At 48.8% G+C, this 19,570-nt stretch overlaps 1 protein-coding gene across 6 annotated transcripts in view; it reads right to left on the bottom strand.

Moving 5' to 3' along the window:
- LRIG1 (leucine rich repeats and immunoglobulin like domains 1) overlaps positions 1-19,570 on the bottom strand; it is a 539,770-nt gene that overhangs the window by 29,523 nt on the left and 490,677 nt on the right. For all 6 annotated transcript variants that reach the window (XM_081528432.1, XM_081528434.1, XM_081528428.1 and 3 more), the window contains 3 exons: positions 4,062-4,199; positions 2,127-2,270; positions 535-678 (listed from right to left, as the gene is read on the bottom strand). In XM_081528432.1, coding sequence (XP_081384558.1) covers positions 535-545 — 11 coding nt within the window. In that variant the 5' untranslated portion in view covers positions 546-678; positions 2,127-2,270; positions 4,062-4,199. The remainder of the gene's footprint in view (positions 1-534; positions 679-2,126; positions 2,271-4,061; positions 4,200-19,570) is intronic.

Here is a 19,570-nt window from a genome sequence, read left to right as displayed (position 1 = left end):
GAACATCAGGACCTACAATGGACGGCTGCAAGAGCAAGGGATTTCTACACCATGGCTGTTGGTTGTTAACAAGCAACCATGCTCCTCTCTCACTTGGCCTTTAGAAATACTTTCCTGAAACCCTCTGGGACTCTGGGTTTTCTTGGAGCATGAGCCACCCATCTCCTCACATGGACCTGCAATAAACCTTTCTCTGCTCCAAACTCCGACCCTGCAGTACTGTTCGGCCGCATTGAGTTGGGCACCCGAACGTGCATTCAGTAACCGGGGGAGTGGAAATGGGAGAGGGGAACAGCCCCAGCAAAGTGGCCCCTGCCTTCCATCCTCACCAACCAGCTCACTTTACCAAATCCTCTGAAACGCCAAGAGATTATCCTAGCCTACAAAGAAAACACCACAAGGAGTAGCAGAAGATCCCAAAGACACTGAGGAGGGCCCCTGCTGAGGTCCCAAAGGGCAGGGGCTGGGTCCGGCCGAGGTCCTAGAGGATCGCTCAGGGCCCTGCAGGAGCCCTGGTGCCCAGCTCCGACTCACAGCGCGTGCATCCTGGCCAGCCCCCAGAAGGCGCCGTCCGTCAGCCTGCTGATGTTGTTTCGCTGGAGCCTCAGCACCTCCAAACTGTCGAGCCCCTGGAATGTCAGGCCCTCGATCAGCCGAATCCGATTCCGATTGAGGTCCCTAAAGAGATGAGGCCAGCAGTTCAGAGCATTCGCTACCCATGCCCCCCACAGCCATCACCAGGCAGTCCCCAGGGACAATCCCAGTAGGAGGTCCCGGGAAGCACAGACATACCATGGAAGCCTGTGTGCATAAGATACCAACCGGCCACTGTTCACGTGTGAAAGGGAGCCCAGGGCTCCTAGAAGCTGGTCCCCTTGCACCCCAGAATGAGTAAGCACTCCTATTTCCTCCCCCATAACCGTGACTCTGCAGTGAGGACAGGGTGTGATTCAGGATATGAACGTCTTAGGTGAGCCATCACTTAGCTCAACAGCAGAAACCCCCAGCAGATGCGTCAACCCAGGAAAACTCGAACCACCGGACACTGGTGGCAACTTCCCACCAACTGCATTTGGGAGGAGGTGCCTGGACCCACCATGAAGCACACTCATGGGCCTCCAGCCCCTGCATGATGAGACCTCAGTGAACCAAAAGATTTCAGGAATCTGGGTGAGCTGGCTACATTGGTAACACTCGGGAAGAGAGAACACAGCCTGACCAGTGAGCCCTCGGTTTTCCCCAAATTCTTCTGCAGTGTCTCATGACGCACACCAGGTCCTGAGCATCAGGGAGACTCTCCGGGACCCCCCGCCTGGGTGTGTGGGGGAAGCACAGCAGTGAGAGGGCAGGGGAGCACCCCGTCTTGCCACCATACCTGCCCCTGAGCAATCCGTTCTGCTTAAACCAAAGCTCCAGTATCAATGTATTCTCCTGAAATACATTTTTCTCCTACCAAAAAAAGGACACTGGAAAGGCAAAAAACCGGGGAACAGGCAGTCCATCAGGTTTTGGTCAATAGAGGTTTTCTTGACTACAAACCCTGGGCCATTCTAGGAGTGCGGTCAGCTATGGTAGTCAAAAAACTAAACAAACACATCCTTTCTTTAAGAAAAAAAAAAGTCAATCAACTACCTTATGAGACTGAGGAGATGAAAACAGTGACCCCATCTCTTGCTTCCTACCTCTGGCTACACTAAGTTCCTCTCTTAACTGCTCAAGCAGCATTGGACCCCTTAATGGCCACTGGACAGATTACATGGGTTCCTTAAAAAAGAAAACACAGAAACCTCGAGATAAATAAGAACCCCAGTCCACACAGGCTGTGTATTAGCCAGGGTCAGCTAAGCAGCGGGATTCCTCACTGCGTTTTGGAAAGTGCTGAAGAGGATAGGCCTGCACATCCTCAGAGGATCTTTTCTCAGCAACCTGGGGCGGTCCGAAGGCTCCAGACCCAGCATCTAATTTGCTTTTACTAGGTGCTGCTGCAGGGCCATTACTGGTAGTTTATGCAGAGCCTGACTGAAGGGGAGCAGGGGAAGCGGGTGCATTTGGAATGAGCTCCTGGGGAACTCTAGTCTCCATAAAGTTTCGCTAAGCTTAATTATGGCTCAGGTCTCTGGACTCACAGTTGTGTCAGCCGGGGTAACTTGAATGCTTTCACAGGAAGCTGGGTGATTCTGTTTTTGCTCAACCGAAGCGTCAGCAGTGACCGTGACAGACCATCAAATGCTCCTGATTCCAGGGTGCTGATCCGGTTGCTTGCCAGGTTGCTGGAAGGATTCAGGAGAGAAAATGCAGGGGTCAGTAGGAGGCCTTCCTCATCCTGTTACAGACGCCAGACCTGGCTGAGTTGGGAAAACAACCTACAACACACCCAGCAGGCTGGGTTTCCAACGAGACATTTGTCATCCTGAGGCTGCAAAGCCCATCTCCACTCCCAGCCTCAGGTGTCAAGACTGTCTTCTTCAGACGTGACAGAGGCCTGGCTTGTTCGAGCCCACAGCTCACCCTGCTTTCAGCTGGAGCGACTACTCCAGGAGGGAAGTCAACGACCTCCACTCCAGTTGGGCCGCTGCGGGAGTGAGTCCCTCCTTGCCAGCCACTACCCAAGGGTCAGGGTTCAAGGTTGGTGAGAAGAGCCTTAGAAAGCAGAAAGTCCACTGTGAGGCAAGGTCAGAGAGGGTTTCACAATTTGGGGAAATGGCCTTTAATTCTGAAGTGGATCCCATTGTATGACTTCATTAAAACATTTCATTTTAATCATTTCAAATGTGTCAGAGAAACATTCTAGTGAAGGAGAGCTACACGAACGGTTCCCAGCGGGGGAGAGGGAAGGGAAGCGGGGCCACACCACTTCTCCTTCCACCTTCCCTGGACTGATGCTGCCTGTTGTGCCTTAAACAAAAGAGAAAAGACCAGAGAGAATTTTCTGCATCAGAGTTGGGAAGGGAAGGAGGTATTCTTCGTATCCATCCGGCAGAGGCCCAGCACAGGGCACATGAGGATTCTTTGCAAACGGAGCTGGACTGTTTGTTCTTAACACTCCAGATTAAAGAAGAACAGTCTGTGTGATGAAGATATACCGGCCAGCGTCTGCCAAAACACAGAGTCCCCCTGCTTTCGTGCAGAGAGAGAGAAGGTCACTGCGAGGTGGTTCAGCAGGGGAGGTGTTTTTGTCCCAAGCAGGGTGGTGGTGGGTGGCCGGTGGACCTCTTTCAGAAGCCCCACTGGGGGCTGAGCACCACTCCATCAGCTGAAGGATCGGCCAAGGCCTCCGATTTCCACCTCGGGCACCCTGATGCATCCTAACAAAGAGACTGTTCCGCTCCTAGGGCACCTCAAAAATCTGTGCATCCGGCCTTCATCTCTGAACTGATGGGTCAGAATGACCCATAAACCAACCTCACAAACAACCCTTAGAGTACTCAGTAGTAACCCAGGAGATGAGGGCTTGCATGTCACCTGAAGATGCCTCTTTAGCCTGAGTTTTCAGTTTCTTCCCTAAACTAATATTTTCCTACCAACAAGCCGTGGGTTAATTAGGTTTTGACTGTTTTCCTTCTGTCTGCCATCAGCGGGTGTGAGACAGGGCAGAACAGAAAGACACCAACAACCAGACAAAGAAGGTCGAGAGCACTCAGAGGATGGGTGAGCACTGGCTGGTTGAGTCTCTGCAGAGAGGTTGGCCTCTGCTGTCACTCACCTAACTACTCCCAATCTTTTCTCTAAGCTCTCCTAGGAGGCAGCCCAGGGAAGGAGAAAGAAAACCGGCTTTGTGGTCCACATAGCCACGTGTTTTAGCGCAAGATGGTGCTCTGAGATGGTCCGTCTGTTAGGCTACTTAGCCTCTCCCCATGTCAGCTCCCTCACCCACGTGTACAGTCAGTCAGCACAGCACCGCTGACCTGGACATGCTGGAAAGGGGCTAACAGAGGACTGTGGACCTGGGGCCCCTGCCCTGTGACGAGCACATATGGGAGGCATGTGCCTGGCCCACGGACTCAGCCAGGCATCCACCAGTGTCCGGACCTGGGCACTGCAGGCAGACCCGCCGCACTTACAGCTCCTTGAGGGGCAGTCCGTGTGGGAAGCAGGTGCTCCGGATCTCTGTGATGTTGTTGGCGCTGAGATCCAACACTTGCAAGGAAAGGTAAGCCTTCAGCTGACTCCCCTCCACGCTGCGAATCCTGTTGTGTTGCCTGAAACACACAGGGAAGGTGAGTCCAACCTGTCATTTTGCAAAGAAACTACTTTCCTCCACACTTTTAGACATTTCTTCCCCTGCCGTTTCAGAGGATTACAAATGCTATGACACTCGCAAATGAGGTCTCCCATCCTTCTTTCCATCAGGTTATTACCTGCAGGCCAGAAGCTAGACACAACATCAGATTCTTTGCCTGTGACAAGTTTGTCTGCCCAAGTTCTAAGCCAGGCTGCTCTCCCCAAGGATAGGAACATGGGAGTGATATTTTGACCGTGTGGAGAGCAGCCTGGCATGACAGAACTCAGAACTCACCAGCACACTTTCCCACAAAGGATGTGCCCCATGCAACCAGCCAGCTTTTGAGGCAGCTCGTGTCTAGAATCTTCAGAATCCAGGCCAACCCCATCACTACCAAGAATGCAGGCGCTACAGCCCAGCGTCCAATTTAATCCAACTGAACGCATCATTACACACTTCACATTTTACCGACACCTACCATGTATCAGGCATGTCGACAGGCACAAGGGATTAAAAAAAAAAAGTGCAGAATCCTGACAACCTAATAAGGGAAACAGGAACTCAACGCTGGGTCTAACTGGAATCGAATCCCCTGCACCTCTGACCCCACCTTCTTGACAGCTCTGCTCTTCAAGTTTCCTCATCTGGAAGATGGGGCCACACCCCCTTACTTTAGGGATAGGGATGGTCCCACCTGAACCACACTGCTGTATTTGGCAGATGTTCACATATGTGTTCAGTGTTCACCTCCCTCCGAGACGTATTTGTCCTTGAATCCTCTTTCTAAAAAATACCATGGTCTCACCCACCAACCAGTATTTATTAATCAGCAGAAATCTGACAAATGCTAACCAAGGCTGGAGGGAGCAGGCCAGCCCCCTTGTGGGTCTGGCTCTGCCTGGCGGATTCAAGCTGCCACAGCCCAGATCCTGGTATCCAGATATTTCAGACCCCGTGGAGCTGGGGTGCTGTGCTTCTGGTTCCACGCGCTCACTGGGGCCAGCTTCTGAGTAAACAGTGTCGGGGGCTCCAGCCAATCCAAGCAGTCTCGAACACGACACAAGGGAGCCAGGCGTCGCTCACCAAGTGGCATCTCTTTTAAACAAACACTTGACCAAATCGGTTCCAACAGGCATAAACAAGGCCCTCTTTCCCAGAAGTTCTGGGCCTTCTTGCTGATGCCTTTGTTTTCTTCCCATCTCTCCCAGGCCTTGAACCCAAAAACCCACTTACGAGGGTACAGCTCCCTTTACACACAGCAAAATCTCTCTGGAGTGAAAGGCCACTTTTTCCTCCATGCTCCCCCTGCCAAACTACTTCCTTTGAGTTCTTTATTAAGTTCTTAATAAAGATAGTCTCTTCAGTTTTCTGACTCCCAAATAAAAAGAAAGGGAAAAAAAAGAATAGAAAAGGAAACCTTTATTATGTAAAGTATGGGAAAAAAGAAGGAGAAATAAAGAGAACAGAGTTGAGCCTCATCCAGGAACTCTGAATGCAGTACCAGGGAGCCAGGAAAAAGAAGGTCTAAGGAAAGAAGGGGAGGGGCGCCGCTGGCCCCAAGTCGCACAAAGAGGGACCGACCGTACACAGTCCAAGGGGCCACGGGACAGCTGTGGGCCACCCCCAGCGCTCCCCCGCTCTGTCTTCCCTGTCTCTTTCATCTCACACCTTCTTTCTTCTTTCTCATCTGTGTATTTATTCACTGAATCAAACGCGTTCTGGGCCCTGCTCTGTGCCAGGCCCAGGCTAGAGGAAGGATGCTGTGATGAAGACGGGCCTCTTTCACATGCTGGAAAGAGTTCCCTGTTGAGCAGAAGAGGCAGCCATGGAGATGGGGAACAACGGAGCGTGGGAGTGAGGATGGGTGAGATCTGCCAGAAGGGAGAGGGGAGCTGGGGTGGATTCTGCCTGGAAGAGGCTGTGCGGGCCAGCTCCGGGATGGGGGGTGCGGATGCTGGCAGGAGATGGGCAGGGCAGAAGCAGAGGGACCACATCAGGCAAGGCCTCACAGGCCTCTCAGCAGTAGGGCATCTATGTCCCAGGGGACCAGGTGAGAGGTGGTGGCACAGAGACAGGGTCCACAGGATCTGGACACCACAGCTCAGGGTAGAATGGTGATGCTACATTTTCTAGTTCAGAAATATTAAGATAACCAGGTAACTTGGTTTTCCTGGTGGCTCAGTGGTAAAGAATCTGCCTACAACACAGGAGATGCAGCAGGAGCCGTGGGTTCGATCCTTGGGTTAGGAAGATCCCTCGGAAAAGGAAATGGCAACCCAGTCCAGTATTTTTGCTTGGAAAACCCCATGGATAGAAACCTGGTGGGCTATAGTCCCTGGGGCCACAAAAAGTCAGACAGAACTCAGCGAGTACAGAACAGCAGCAAGGATGAGGTACCTGGCTACCCCTTCCATCTTTACCCCCTTCCAGCCTACTCTCAACTCACCATCCAGAGAAATCCTGTCAGGGCATCTCTCAGAATGGGAGAAAACATTTGCAAACCACCTATCTGATAAGGAGAAAATAACCAGAACACATAGGAACTACAACTCAGCAACCACCACACAAGAAACCCCGACAAGTTGAACAAAAAATGGGCAAAGGCCTTGAAGAGACATTTCTCCAAAGACGATACACAAATGACAAATGAGCACGTGAAAAGATACTCAACATCACTGATCATTAGGGAAACTCGATGAGTTAGCACCCCACACCTACAGCATGACCACTATTAAAGACAAACCAAACAAAAACAGGAACAGTAAGTGTGGGAGAGGGTGTGGAGAAGCTGGGATCCTGGTGCAGCTGCTGAAGACGACGCTACGGTGGTCTCTCCACAAAGTAGGCACAGAATTGCCAGCACGGGCCCCAGTCATTCTCCTGGGTATACATCCGAAAGAAATGACAGCGGGCCTCACAGGGGTCTGCACACCCACATTCACAGCAGCCAAAAAGTGAAGCAGCTCAATCAATGGATGGATGGATGGATGGACAAACCCGACAGGTGTACACATACAGTAGACTATTACTCAGCCTTAGAAAGGAAGTTCTGGCACCCATTACAGCATGGATGAATCTTGAGGACACTACAGTATGTGAAAATTGCTGGTCACAAGAGACAAATACTGCATGATTCCACTTCCACGAGGTACCTAGAGCAGTCACACGCATTGAGACAGAAAGTGGAGTGGTGCTGGTTGCCAGGGGCTGGGGTTGGGGCACGGGAGTGGTTTAATAGGGGTGGAGTTTTCATTTTCCAAGATGGAGAAAGCTCTAGAGACTGGTTACACAAGTGTACTTACCACTACTGAACTGTACACCTAAGTGATTTAAGATGGTAAATTGTACGTAATGTGTATTTTACTACAATTTAAAAACAAAACAAAGGAAAAAAAATAAATAAAAAGCAATTCACAGGATGTATTTGTCTAAAACTCAAATAACAGCTCTGTGTCTCACTTAGAATTAAGTCCACACAATAGCCTCCAAGGCCCACGTGAGCTGCCACACGCCAGCCTTGCTGCCTCACTTCCTGCCCTTCTGCCTTGTTCCCTGCCCAGAATGCTGGCCCTTGGATGCAGCAGGCAGGATCCTGCCTCAGGATCTTTGTAAATGCCTTTCCCACTGCGTGGAAAGCTCTTCCCCCAGAGATTTGCAGGTCCCATGTCTTTACTTCCTTTCCATCTTTGTTTACATGCCACCTTTTCAATGAGGTGACCTGGGAGACATTCTCTCAAACTATAAGCCTCTGCCTCCTTCTTTCTCTCCCTCACGCACATACAAATACATGCATGCACACACACACACTTTCCACTCTTTTGTCTGGTTTATTTCTCATAATCTCTCTATCATCTAATACTCCCAGTATTTTGTTTATTTCTACTTTAACATCTTCTCTCCCATAAGGATGTAGCTCCATGAAGGCAGAGATGTTTGTCTGTTTTTTCTTTTTTTATCTTTATTTATCTATTTTTTTACTTTACAATATTGTATTGGTTTTGCCATACATTGACACGAATCCGCCATGGGTGTACATGTGTTACCCTTCCAGAGCCCCCCTCCCACCTCCCTCCCCATCCCATCCTCTGGGTCATCCCGCCCGAGCACGCTGTATCATGCATCGAACCTGGACTGGCGATTCGTTTCACATATGATAATTTACAGGCTTCAACGCCATTCTCCCATATCATCCCACCCTCGCCCTCTCCTATAGAGTCCAAAATACTGTTCTACACATCTGTGTCTCTTTTGCTGTCTCGCATACAGGGTGTTTGTCTGTTTTGACTACTACTGTGTCTCCAACCACTAGGATAGTGTGAGGCATAGTACGCCCTCAGTAAATACTTGTTGAAGGAATCACAAAGAATGAATACAGACTGAGTTCAGAAAGGCTGAACCTAGACGCAGATGTGGGACTCACCTGAACATTTAAGAAGGTGGCACTAAAGGTAAAGAACCCACCTGACAAGGCAGGAGACGAAAGTGACGTGGGTTCGATCCCTGGGTTGGGAAGATCCTCTGGAGTAGGAAATGGTAACCCACTCCAGTATTCTTGCCTGGAGAATCCCATGTTCACAAGAGCCTGGCGGGCTACTGTCCATAGGGTTGCGAAGAGTCAGACACGACTGAAGCGATTTAGCACAGCATTGCACAACATTTAAGTAGAAGAAAACCACGCAAGCCGATGAGTATAATCAAGAAACATGAAGGAAAGAGTTTGCCAATTGCTCTGTGGCAGCTCTGCTCAGAGGCAAATGACCTAGCCCACAGTGACTTCAGAGCTGCTTGTGCGTCATCTTCTCCCCCAGGTCTGGTCTCTCTGCTCTAGACTCTAGCTCAATGCCCTGATCAAACTCTTCCTGAATTCTTCATGTTCAGGAAAGCTGACCCCACAGCTCTGTCTCCCTTCTCTCACAGAGCAAGAATCACATCTTACTAGATGTCTCTGTGGACCCCAGCAATTCCACCCAAGGCCAGCAGTTCTTCATGGGCTGGAACATGACACAGCATTGAAGAACACGCCACGAGCAGAGCCCTGCCTGAGTTCAAATCCCCATTACACCACTCACAGGTGTGTTCACACCTATACAGTGGGGTGTCAAGTTTCTATGCCCCTTGGGCTGACATGACCTGAAGCAAGTACTCAATAAATAAAATGAGTTCTTATTATTAGCCATATTTGTATCCTCAGAGTCAGGATCAGTATCTGGTTTGTGGGAGTTGCTCTGGAAAGAGAAGGAATATGGTTTCCTATTTGTCTGCTGCATTTCAATGCCAAAAGGCAGAACCAATTCCTCCCTGGGGAGCAGAGAGCTGACTCAGAGCTCTTACTCGTAGCTTCATGCACGACACGAGTCTGTTCCAGCTGTACAGTGTAAAAAAACCCTGACGCTGAGAGATGGGGCTCTTTGGGGAGCTGTGCTTCAAAGTAAATCCCAGACTGAAGCTTCTGCAGGACTCAGGCGGAGGGGTAGAGATCTGATGGGTCCCCAACAATCCCCTTTCTCACTCCTGGAGCAAGTGGGACTCAGACCCACATCCCTGACCCAATCCACCAAACCCCACCCCCTCGGGGACACCCCCTCTGGACACCCATCCCTCTAGGTTAGAGCGAACAGTCAGTAGGCAGGGGAAGCCTCCCATGCCTCCTCGAGGGGTGTCCTACTTTTCTAAAACCCTGCATGTTTTTACTGCCATGTGTACCATGAGGGGCCCTATCAGTCCTTTAATGTAACTAACTGTCCAGTTTTCAAGAAGGCCCACAGTCATCATCGTAACCTCTGAATCTTTGTCCAAGCTCTTCTTGACAACAGCCGACCAGTTACTGGACACCTGTCAGTCGCAGGCCCTGGTGATGGCTCCATGAAATGACACTGTGATCTCACAAGGAAGGTACTCTACTTCACTATCATCTCTGCTTTACTGCTGAAGACATCGGGACTCTGCCTGCAGTCAGCCCAGCTGGGACACGAGAGGAGCCAGCACGCGAGCCCAGGGGAGGAGGAACTGCCAGCCCCTCCGAGAGGCTCTCTAGGCAGAATTTTAAGTGCACCACCCCAGGTTCAATCCATAAGCCTTCGGCTGAGCTTGGCTAGATGTGAATGCTGGCCGCCTCTTCCCAGGTCAGCAAAGACTCAGTCTGCGTCATCGGTCTCAGTCTGGCCTGCTTTTTTGTACCAGCCTCCCAAAGGCCTGTGTGACCGATGAGTCTGCAGAGGGCGAGGGGAGCCAAGCTCAGCAAATAAGGCAGAGGAAGCTCCAGTTCTTAAGGCTAATCTGGATGGAAAGAAGAGAACAGTGCAGACAAGCTACAAAGGGATGCCCTTAGGTTTACAAAGAGTGAGGAGAGCGGAGGGGGCAGTGCGACGCGAGGACTTCTAACCGGTGACAGGGACTGGGGGGCGGGGGGCAGACCACGCCGCCTGCGTGTCCATCCCGGGTTGGTTTCCCCCTCTGGCTGCCCTCTGGGACACAAAAAACTTAATACGACAGAAGTCTATTAAACCAACACCTGTTAAAGGCTTCACAAATAAAATCAGGCTTCAAAGGCGGACAGCGGCAAGATAAGCTCTCTCCACTTGGCCATGTTCTCAGAGCTGATGTTGAATTAGACAGGAAAACAGACTGAGGCATTTGAAACCAACATTTAAAAGTTTTTATCGTAAGTGACTGTTCCACTATAGTTCTGTAAACTGGGGTTTACAAGGTAGTCCTGTGAGTGGTGTGAAAGATCCCATGTCACAGATAACAGCCAGGAAGAAAGGGCAAGGAGATCAAAGAAGGCAGGGTCAAGAGGGGTCAAATGGATTATTGCTGGTTGCTGAAATTATGCACCTACTGTCTACACCAGGGGTCAGCAACGTATTCTATAATGGGCCAGATTTTAAATATTTTAGGCTATCAGGGTCATTTGGTTTCTGTCATGACAACTCAACTCTGACACTGGGGTGTAAAAGTAGCCAATATGTAAACCAATGAGTGTGGCTGTGTTTCAATAAAACTTTATTTACAAAAACAAGCTGTGAGCCAGATTTGCCCCTCTGTAGTTTACTGACCCCTGGTCTACACTTCAGCAACTAGTTTGGGTTTCTGGGGGCAGGGACCCAGATTCTAATTCTAGCTCTGATTCTAATTCTGGCTTTAAACTGTGTGCAAATCACTCTTTTTGGATCTGGTTTAATCACCTGCAAAATGAGGCTAAGTGCCTCACTGCAACAGAGAGAACCTACAATGCTCCCTCCAGTGCCCAGGTCAGACTTCACTGATCGATGCCTTCCCCACTGATGCCTTCTCTACCCCTTCAGGAAGTGAAATGGAACCTAAGTTTACACCATTTGTTATGCACCTCAGATGATGATCCAGGTTCCTGACTGGGGCCAGTGGAGCAGGCAGGCTGACAGGGTGATCTGAGAACAGAGATTCACACTTGTGCACCCTCACTCTTTTTAGTTCTTCCAGTGAGGCAAAAAGAAACACATCGAAGCTAGCCAACAGAGCAGTCCTAACTCTAAGCAGGCATGCCCCAGGCTCTCCTAGACAAGCGTGGTGACTCACAGTGGTCAACTCCTGAAGTGGCAACAATTACTACAAACAGCAAGTCTTCCATGATGTTACCTTAAAATCATGTCTTTCATAATCAGCAAAATTCACATTATAGCTCTCACCTCATTTGAACCTCTGGCTAAGAAACAGTTTCACACAATCTGGCCCGGAAATGGAGGGAAAAATGTAACACACCTGCCACCATTCCCATCCCTGCCCCAGTCCATTCCCCAGAGTGACCTTGGCAGACATGGTTAATCAAATGCCACACCCTGCAGCCTTGGAGCACCCACCGCACTTTGCACCTGGTCCGTCACTGTGCTGCCCTGGAACTCTTCCTATGACTTTGTACCTAACCCCATGCCCCACCTGGAGCAGGTGCTCCAAGGTCTGATCACAATGAGGAGGATGAAGGTGCACACAAGGTATTAATGATTTAGTACAAAACTCAGTGCCGGGCAGAGCAGCCCTGATGGCTACCTCGGGGGTTCAACTGAATTTCTGCAAGGGCTAAAAGACATTCATCATTCAAGAACAAATAAGATCATGATTTCTCCTTTGTTGAAAAATATAGCAGTATACAACAGGCCATGTGTTGTGGGGGGGTGCTGTTCTTTTTGCAAATGTTTTTATTGAAATATCACAGGCATACTGAGAAGTGCATAAATGATCAACATAGAGTTGAATGCATTTTAATAAAGTGTCTGCACTCATGTAACCACATGACAGACACAGGATATTTTCAACATCCCAGCAGGATGCTTCTTGTCATTTTCCTTGTCATTTATTCCTTTCCAAGGCAACTGTAATCTCTATCACCTATGATTAATTTTGCCTATTGCTGTGCTTCATCTACATGGAATTGTTCCATATTTACTCTTCTGTATCTGGCTACTTTTGCTCTACGTATGAGACCCATCCATGTTCTTGCCCAGCTGTGTCCGACTCTTTGCAACCCCATGGAATGTAGCACACCAGGCCTCTCTGTCCCTTATCATCTCCCAAAGTTTGCCTAAGTTCAAGCCCATTGCATTGGTGATGCCATCCAGCCATCTCATCCTCTGACACCCTCTTGTCCTTCTGGCCTCAATTGTCCCTAGCATCAGGGACTTTTCCAATGAGTCAGCTATTTGCATCAGATGACCAAAATATTGGAGTTTCGGCTTCAGCATCAGTCCTTCCAAATAGTATTCAGGGCTGACTTCCCTTAAGACTGATAGATTTGCTCTCCTTGCTGTCCAAGGGACTCTCAGTAGTTTTCTCCAATACACAGTTTGAAGGCATCAATTCTTTGGTGCTCTGCCTTCTTTAGGGTCTGGCTCTCACAACCATACATGACCATTGGTAAGACCATACAGTCTTGACTATACAGACCTTTGTTGGCAGAGTTGTCTCTGCTTTTCAGCACGCTATCTAGGATTGTCATAGCTTTCCTGCCAGGAAACAAACATCTTGCTTGTTGTTGCATTAGCAGGACTTTATTCTTTTTCATCATTGTGTAGTACTTCTCTACAGCAATTTATTTTCCATTCTACTGCTGATGGATACTGAGTAACTTTCAGTTTGGGTTACTGCAAAAACCACATTCATGCAGAGGAACGTGCCTTTTGCACGTATCTTTCGGTGCATACTTGTCTGCAGGTCTAGCATGCATCAGCGTCTAGGGTGGCATTGCCACACAGTTATGTTCAGCCTTTGCAGACACTGGTACATTCCTTTTAACCAAATCCCTCAGGGCTGAAATGAATCTGAAAAGTAATTTGATCCAAGCACCATGTTTCATGCTGGCTCATTCAACCACATTCTGAGATGCTACCGCCCCCATGTGTCCCTTTTCCAGTACCCTTCCCCCATGTAAAGCACTAGGAAGATAGCCTGGGACCACACAGCATAACAAAGCTCAATCTAATCTTGTTCAGGAGTCAAACAGAGTAATTTTATTATAAGTAGGGACTTAATGAGCACCAAAAAAGGGGGAAAAAAAGAGAATGAGCAATTTTAAGTCTCAAAATCGGCAAGAAAACTGTGAATATGCCCGTCATTGGGACCAATGCTCATAAGCATCTTGAAAATAGAGAGATTTTTTAAACGTGAATTCAGAAGAGCTTTCCTAGGCCAACTTGAGGAAAAGTTTCTCTTCTCAGAATGACATTTAAAAGCATCACCCTCTCACTAGGCTGCTTTGCATTCATCATCTTAAAAATGAAAACCCAAACCATCTGTTTTATTGCATAAATTGATAATTTGCTCCAAGAAACCAGTGCCTTGTGAGAAGGGCCCAGCCTGGGTTATTTGCTGGACAGGAAATGAGACTCCGAAAAAGCAGGTCTCCTTCTGTCTCGCTCACAGCCCCCACCCGCTGCTGGTGAATCACCAGTTCCCTGGGGAATTTTGGCGAGATTCTCAGCCTGGCTGCAGATGACGTTCCGGATCTGTTTATTCAGGTGGAGATCGGATAAAAAACAAGAGCAGTCCAGTGGCGGGATAAACAGCCTCCGCCAGGCAGGGTCAGCCACTCTGAAAGGCAGGACTGGCCTGTATCAACCGACCTTCTGACCTGTTCACTTCCTTCAGGGTCACTTTCCCCTTGGGATCTTCAACAGACTGTTTCAATGAACTCTGTGTGAAGGGGATTGGAGGTCCCCAGGCACCTTGATGCACCAGATTGTGCTTGGTTCTCCCACCCACCAGCTTATTCACATGGAGCTGGAAGCCCAGCATCTGGAATGAAGCAACTTAGGCACAGTCAACGGTCGGCCACTACAGTTCTGTGGAGTCAAAAGCGACCCAAGTCACGAAGGACTGCAAGTCGTCAGGATCTAATCCAAACTACAAGCACAGGACAAAAACAAAACCTCCTGAGGAAACGCACATTGCTGAGTTGGAGAAGCTAATCAGAAAAGGCAATCTACTGTATGATTCCAAATACACGACATTCTGGAAAAGGCAAAACTACAGGGACAGTAGAAAGAGCAGTGGTTCCTAGGGGGCTGGGAGGAGAGAAGAATGAATAGGTGATGCACATGGGATGTTTGGGGCAAGGAAGCTATTCAGTGAAGCTATTCAGTGTGATACTGTAATGGTGAATACATACCACAAGACATTTGCAGAAGCCCATAGAATGTACTACACAAACAGTGAACCCTCGTGAAAACGGTAGGTTTAGTTAACAGTAATGTAGTAATACTGGTCCATCAATGATAACGAAGCACCACACTAATGCAATACGTAAACAACAGTGAACACCCGAGAGGGGGCAGGGTTTATAAGGGCTGCCTCTGTATTTTCTGCTCCATTTTCCTGTAAACCTACAACTGGTCTAAAAGTCTATTAATTATAAACAGAACAAAACAAAACTTCCTAAGGTATTAAGTAGTCCCAAGATCATTACATCATTAGAATGTAAGCTACACAAGGGCTGGGATTTAGTCACCTAGGACCACGTGGAGGACATAAAAGACTATCAATATCTGGTGAAGACTCACAAACTTAGAGAACAAACTTATGGTTACTGGGGGGGGGAGGGTGGCAGGGGAGGATAGACTGGGAGTCTGGGATTGACAGGTACACACTGCTATATTTAAAACAGACAACTGACAAGGACCTACTGCACAGCACAAGGAACCCTGCTCTATATTATGTAATGACCTAAATGGAAAAAGAATCTGAAGAAGAATGCATATATGTATCTGTATAACTGAATCACTCTGCTGAACACCTGAAACACGTTTTTCAACTAGCTCCAATATAAAGTAAAATTTTTAAAAATCTGTTGAATAAACCAATGACTTACAACTTTAGTTCAGTATTCTATATCCGCTACCACATTCAGGAACAAAGGAATGTTAATCAGAAAAAAAAAAAAAAAAACAAACTACTCTGAGGCAAAATCCACTATTCAATTAAAAAATTTTTAAGGAAAAAAGTGAGAGGTGTAAGGTAGAATCAACTTTTTAGTTGGGAAGCTAACTGATAACCTTAGAAGAAAATGTCAAATACCATGGACTTTCAGGTTGACTGTGTGAACCTATTCCCAAGTTCAAACTGACCTTGAATATTTACTGATCAGCTGGGGTTGGTGGAGATGATGCCTCTAATCATCATCAAGTAGCCAACAGACCCCCGCCTTGCCCCCCAACAGCAGGAAGGGCAGCTTGGCCCTAACCAGGATCTCTATCACTGCAACACATACCCTTCCCTACTCCTGCCTCGGCCACAGTGAAAAAGGAGGAGAAATTCCAGCAGGGAGTTCCAACCCAACAAGCTGACCTGAGGACACCTTTTGGGCCACATCTGGACTGTGCTCCCCTGGGAGATGGCTGAGCCATTTCATACTGGCAGGCACTTCTAAGGGCTGGCTGGGGACTTGGTTCCGTGACCACAGGGAGGTAATCTGCCCTGGATCTGGGCAGCGCAGGGCAGCACAAAGCTGGGCCAGGACATGGAAAAGTCAGGAACAGCGAGCCACTCCACCTGAACTCCCATCCACAGAGGGACACCCCGGGTCAGAAATGCCCAGAGAGCTTCTCTCTTCTGGTCAAAGCTGACATGGCCCCTCTTGGCTTTATCTTCCCTTCTACGTGAGTTGACTAAGCCCCTTATTTTTTTTTCTCCTTCTCTCCCCTCGCCCTGGCGGCCTGCTCCCTGAACACCCCACCACACAGGTGTGATCCTCTGCATCTCAATGGGGAGGGGCCTGGCTGCCAGGCCGAGTCACATCGAGCCACACACCCCAATGTCAGTCGGGGGCCCACCAGTGCTGCACGGCTGAGGGCTGAACTGGACTTGCCAAGTTTCTCATTATATTTTTCAAGGAGGCTCTGCAGGGCAAGCCTAACCACGAGTTAGAGGCACAGACTCTTCTAGATTCGAGGGGCGAGGCTACCATTCCTGGCAAAGAAAGGTGGGAAAGATGGAGAGAAGGCAGTGATCAGAACCCAGGAGGTCAGAGCATCCATGAATGCCAGCCTCAAACAAGGGATGCCCACACAACCCCCCTGGAGGATGTGAAGACACTGCGGTGGGTACTTCTATAACTGATGGCTCCCCAGCACGAGACTTGGGTGAACTGGCTCCCTGCCGGGTGACATGATTGCACTGTTGGGTTGCACAGAGGGCCGCTCAGGGATCTGAGACCAACAGGTTGTGTCAATAGCTCCTCGTAGTGGTGGTAGCTTTTCCTTCTCATCCACCTCACCACTGAAGACTTGAGAAAATGTAACCACTGCAGAGGAACAACATGGAGGCCACACTCAATATTTCCAAAGGAAACCTAACCTCATTCCTCTCTGGGCTGGGCTCCCATTGCAGCCTCGGCCACCAGGCTGCCCAAAGGACTCAGGTGCTCAGGAGACTGTGCACGCCACTTGACAAAGCAAAGGGCAGGACACGGAGCTGAGTGGCCGCTGAGCCACCGAGGAGGCACATACTTCATTCTCAGGAGATACAGGAGCTGGACAAGGACTAACACATCTAGTGTTCCATTCGTGCTCACTAGGAATCAGGCTCTGGTTCAGCTCATTCAATCTTCATGACAACCTGAGAGGTGGACCCTGCTACCGTCCCCATTTCACAGATGGGGGTGATGAGGTGTAGGAAGGCTAACCAGCAGGAAGGAGCGCAGAGGGACTGGAGCCCAACACGACTCCTCATGCCACCCTCCGACCTGCGTGTGGAGGCGCCTTGTTAACAGAAATGGGTAGAACGACCCTGGGGAAGCGGGCTTCTCTGGACAGGACCGTGTGCCTCCCCCTCTTCCCAGCATCCACCAGGGCCACCCCTGATCCTGTGATTCCAAAGGAGGCAGGACCTGACTACACCTGGAGGAAGTGCACATTCTGCCACCACCCACTGTCCCTCTCACACTCATACACACACACACTCATACACACACCCCCCACCGACCCTCAACCCATAGGACATCAGCACATAGTTGCTGCAGGGCCCTGACAGACCTTTCTATTTAAGATGACGAGTGCAGGCCCTAAATAAGAGTGTCAAAAGCGGTTCTCCCATCCTCAGGCAGTCAGTATCACAAGACAGAACTGGGTACTTTTCAGGGAGCAGAAAAGACTTGCACACCCTCTGTTCCACCCTCCAGAGAGGGTACAATGCGGCTCTGGGGTCGCCCAGCTAACAGCCTGCAAGTCCAGCTGCCCTCTGGCTCCAGGCCACGCTGTTCTCTGGAGACGGCCTGTGGCTACGAGGACAGGGATGGGCCTGTGGTTGCTGGGGTGCTCCTGAGACTTCCCCTCCCTCTGTTGGCCACTGCCAGCTGTCCGCGGGCTTGCCTGCCAGGGCCCCAGCAGCTCTGTAGCTCCAGCCGTGGAGGAAGCTGCTTCAGCACTTGGCTGTGGCCTCTGAGACTCTCCCACCTCCAGAGAGCGACACCACTGATAGGCCTTTACAAATAAAGCCGGGCCTGCTTCCTGCTCCATCTGGAAGACTTTTGATCTCCCGATCATATGATTTAGGATATCTCTTACCACGCAATTTCCCAAGCCTTCAGCATGCGACCTGACTGCACTCTGGGAGGGTGGAGGATGTGCATGGGCAGGATTAAGGAGTCGGCTTCTAAAACAGTCCTTCTTACCCACACTAGGGGGATAAGACTCGATGCGACATCAAAGTGGCACTGACTTCAGCATCTCGCCCCTTCTGGGTTCCCATCCTTACTCTGCTCCTTTCATGAAACCACAAGCTTCAAATTTTCTCCTATGATTCAGATTTTAAAATATATATCATCATGAACCTCAATGTCAAATGTAAACTAAAGACTTTTTAGAAAAAACATAGGAGAAATCTATGTTTTGGGATCTCAAGCTAGATCAACTTTTTAGATTTGATACTACAAGCACAATTCATAAACTAAAAAATTAACACACTATAATTCTACCAAAATTGAAAACATTTGCTCCGGGAAAGATCCTGTTAAGATGAAAAGGCAAACTACATACTAGGAGAAAATATTTTCAAACACATCCAACAAAGAGCTATTATCTAGAATATATAAAAGACTCTCAAAACTCAACGGCAAAAAACCCCAAACAATCCAATTAGAAAATGGGCAAAAGAAATGAACAGATATTACTCAAAAAAGAATACACAGATGGCAAGTAAGTACATGAAATGATGTTCAGCATCATTAGCCATTAGGGAAATGTAACTGAAAACCACCAGGAAATATCAATATACACCTTGTGAATGGCTAAAATAAAAAATACTCTCAATATCAAATGCTGGCCATGCTGTGGAGAACCAGATCGTTCACTGCTGGCAGGAATGTAAGATAGTATAGCCACGCTGAAAAAGTTTGGCACTTTCTTAAAAAATCTAAACATGCAAGTATCATACAATGCAGCAAATACCCTCTAAGGCATTTCTCCCATAGAATGGAAATTTATGCTCACACAAAAATGCTCAAAGCCACTTTATTCGTACTAGCCCAAATCTGCAAACACCCCAGATGTCCACAGAAAGTGCACGGTTAAACCAAGTACAGTCCCTTCACACTGCGGATATTACTCAGCAGTAATAAGGAACCAACTACTGATACACACCACAACGACCTAGATGCATCTCCAGAGAATTATACTGATTGAAAAAAAGCCAATCCCCGAAGGTGGGATGTTGTATGAAGCCATTTATATCAGTTCCGTTCAGTCACTCAGTCATGTCCGACTCTTTGCGACCCCATGGACCCCATGGACACCAGGCTTCCCTGTCCATCACCAATTCCCGGAGCTGACTCAAACTCATGTCCATTGAGTCAGTGATGCCATCCAACCCTCTCAATCTCTGTCATCC

This window comes from Giraffa tippelskirchi, chromosome 9, assembly GCF_054371585.1.
Source record: "Giraffa tippelskirchi isolate mGirTip1 chromosome 9, T2T-mGirTip1v1.2.pri, whole genome shotgun sequence".
Taxonomy (NCBI): Eukaryota; Metazoa; Chordata; class Mammalia; order Artiodactyla; family Giraffidae; genus Giraffa; species Giraffa tippelskirchi.
Note: the sequence above shows the minus strand (reverse complement) of the source record. Positions and strands in the feature narration are given on the sequence as shown.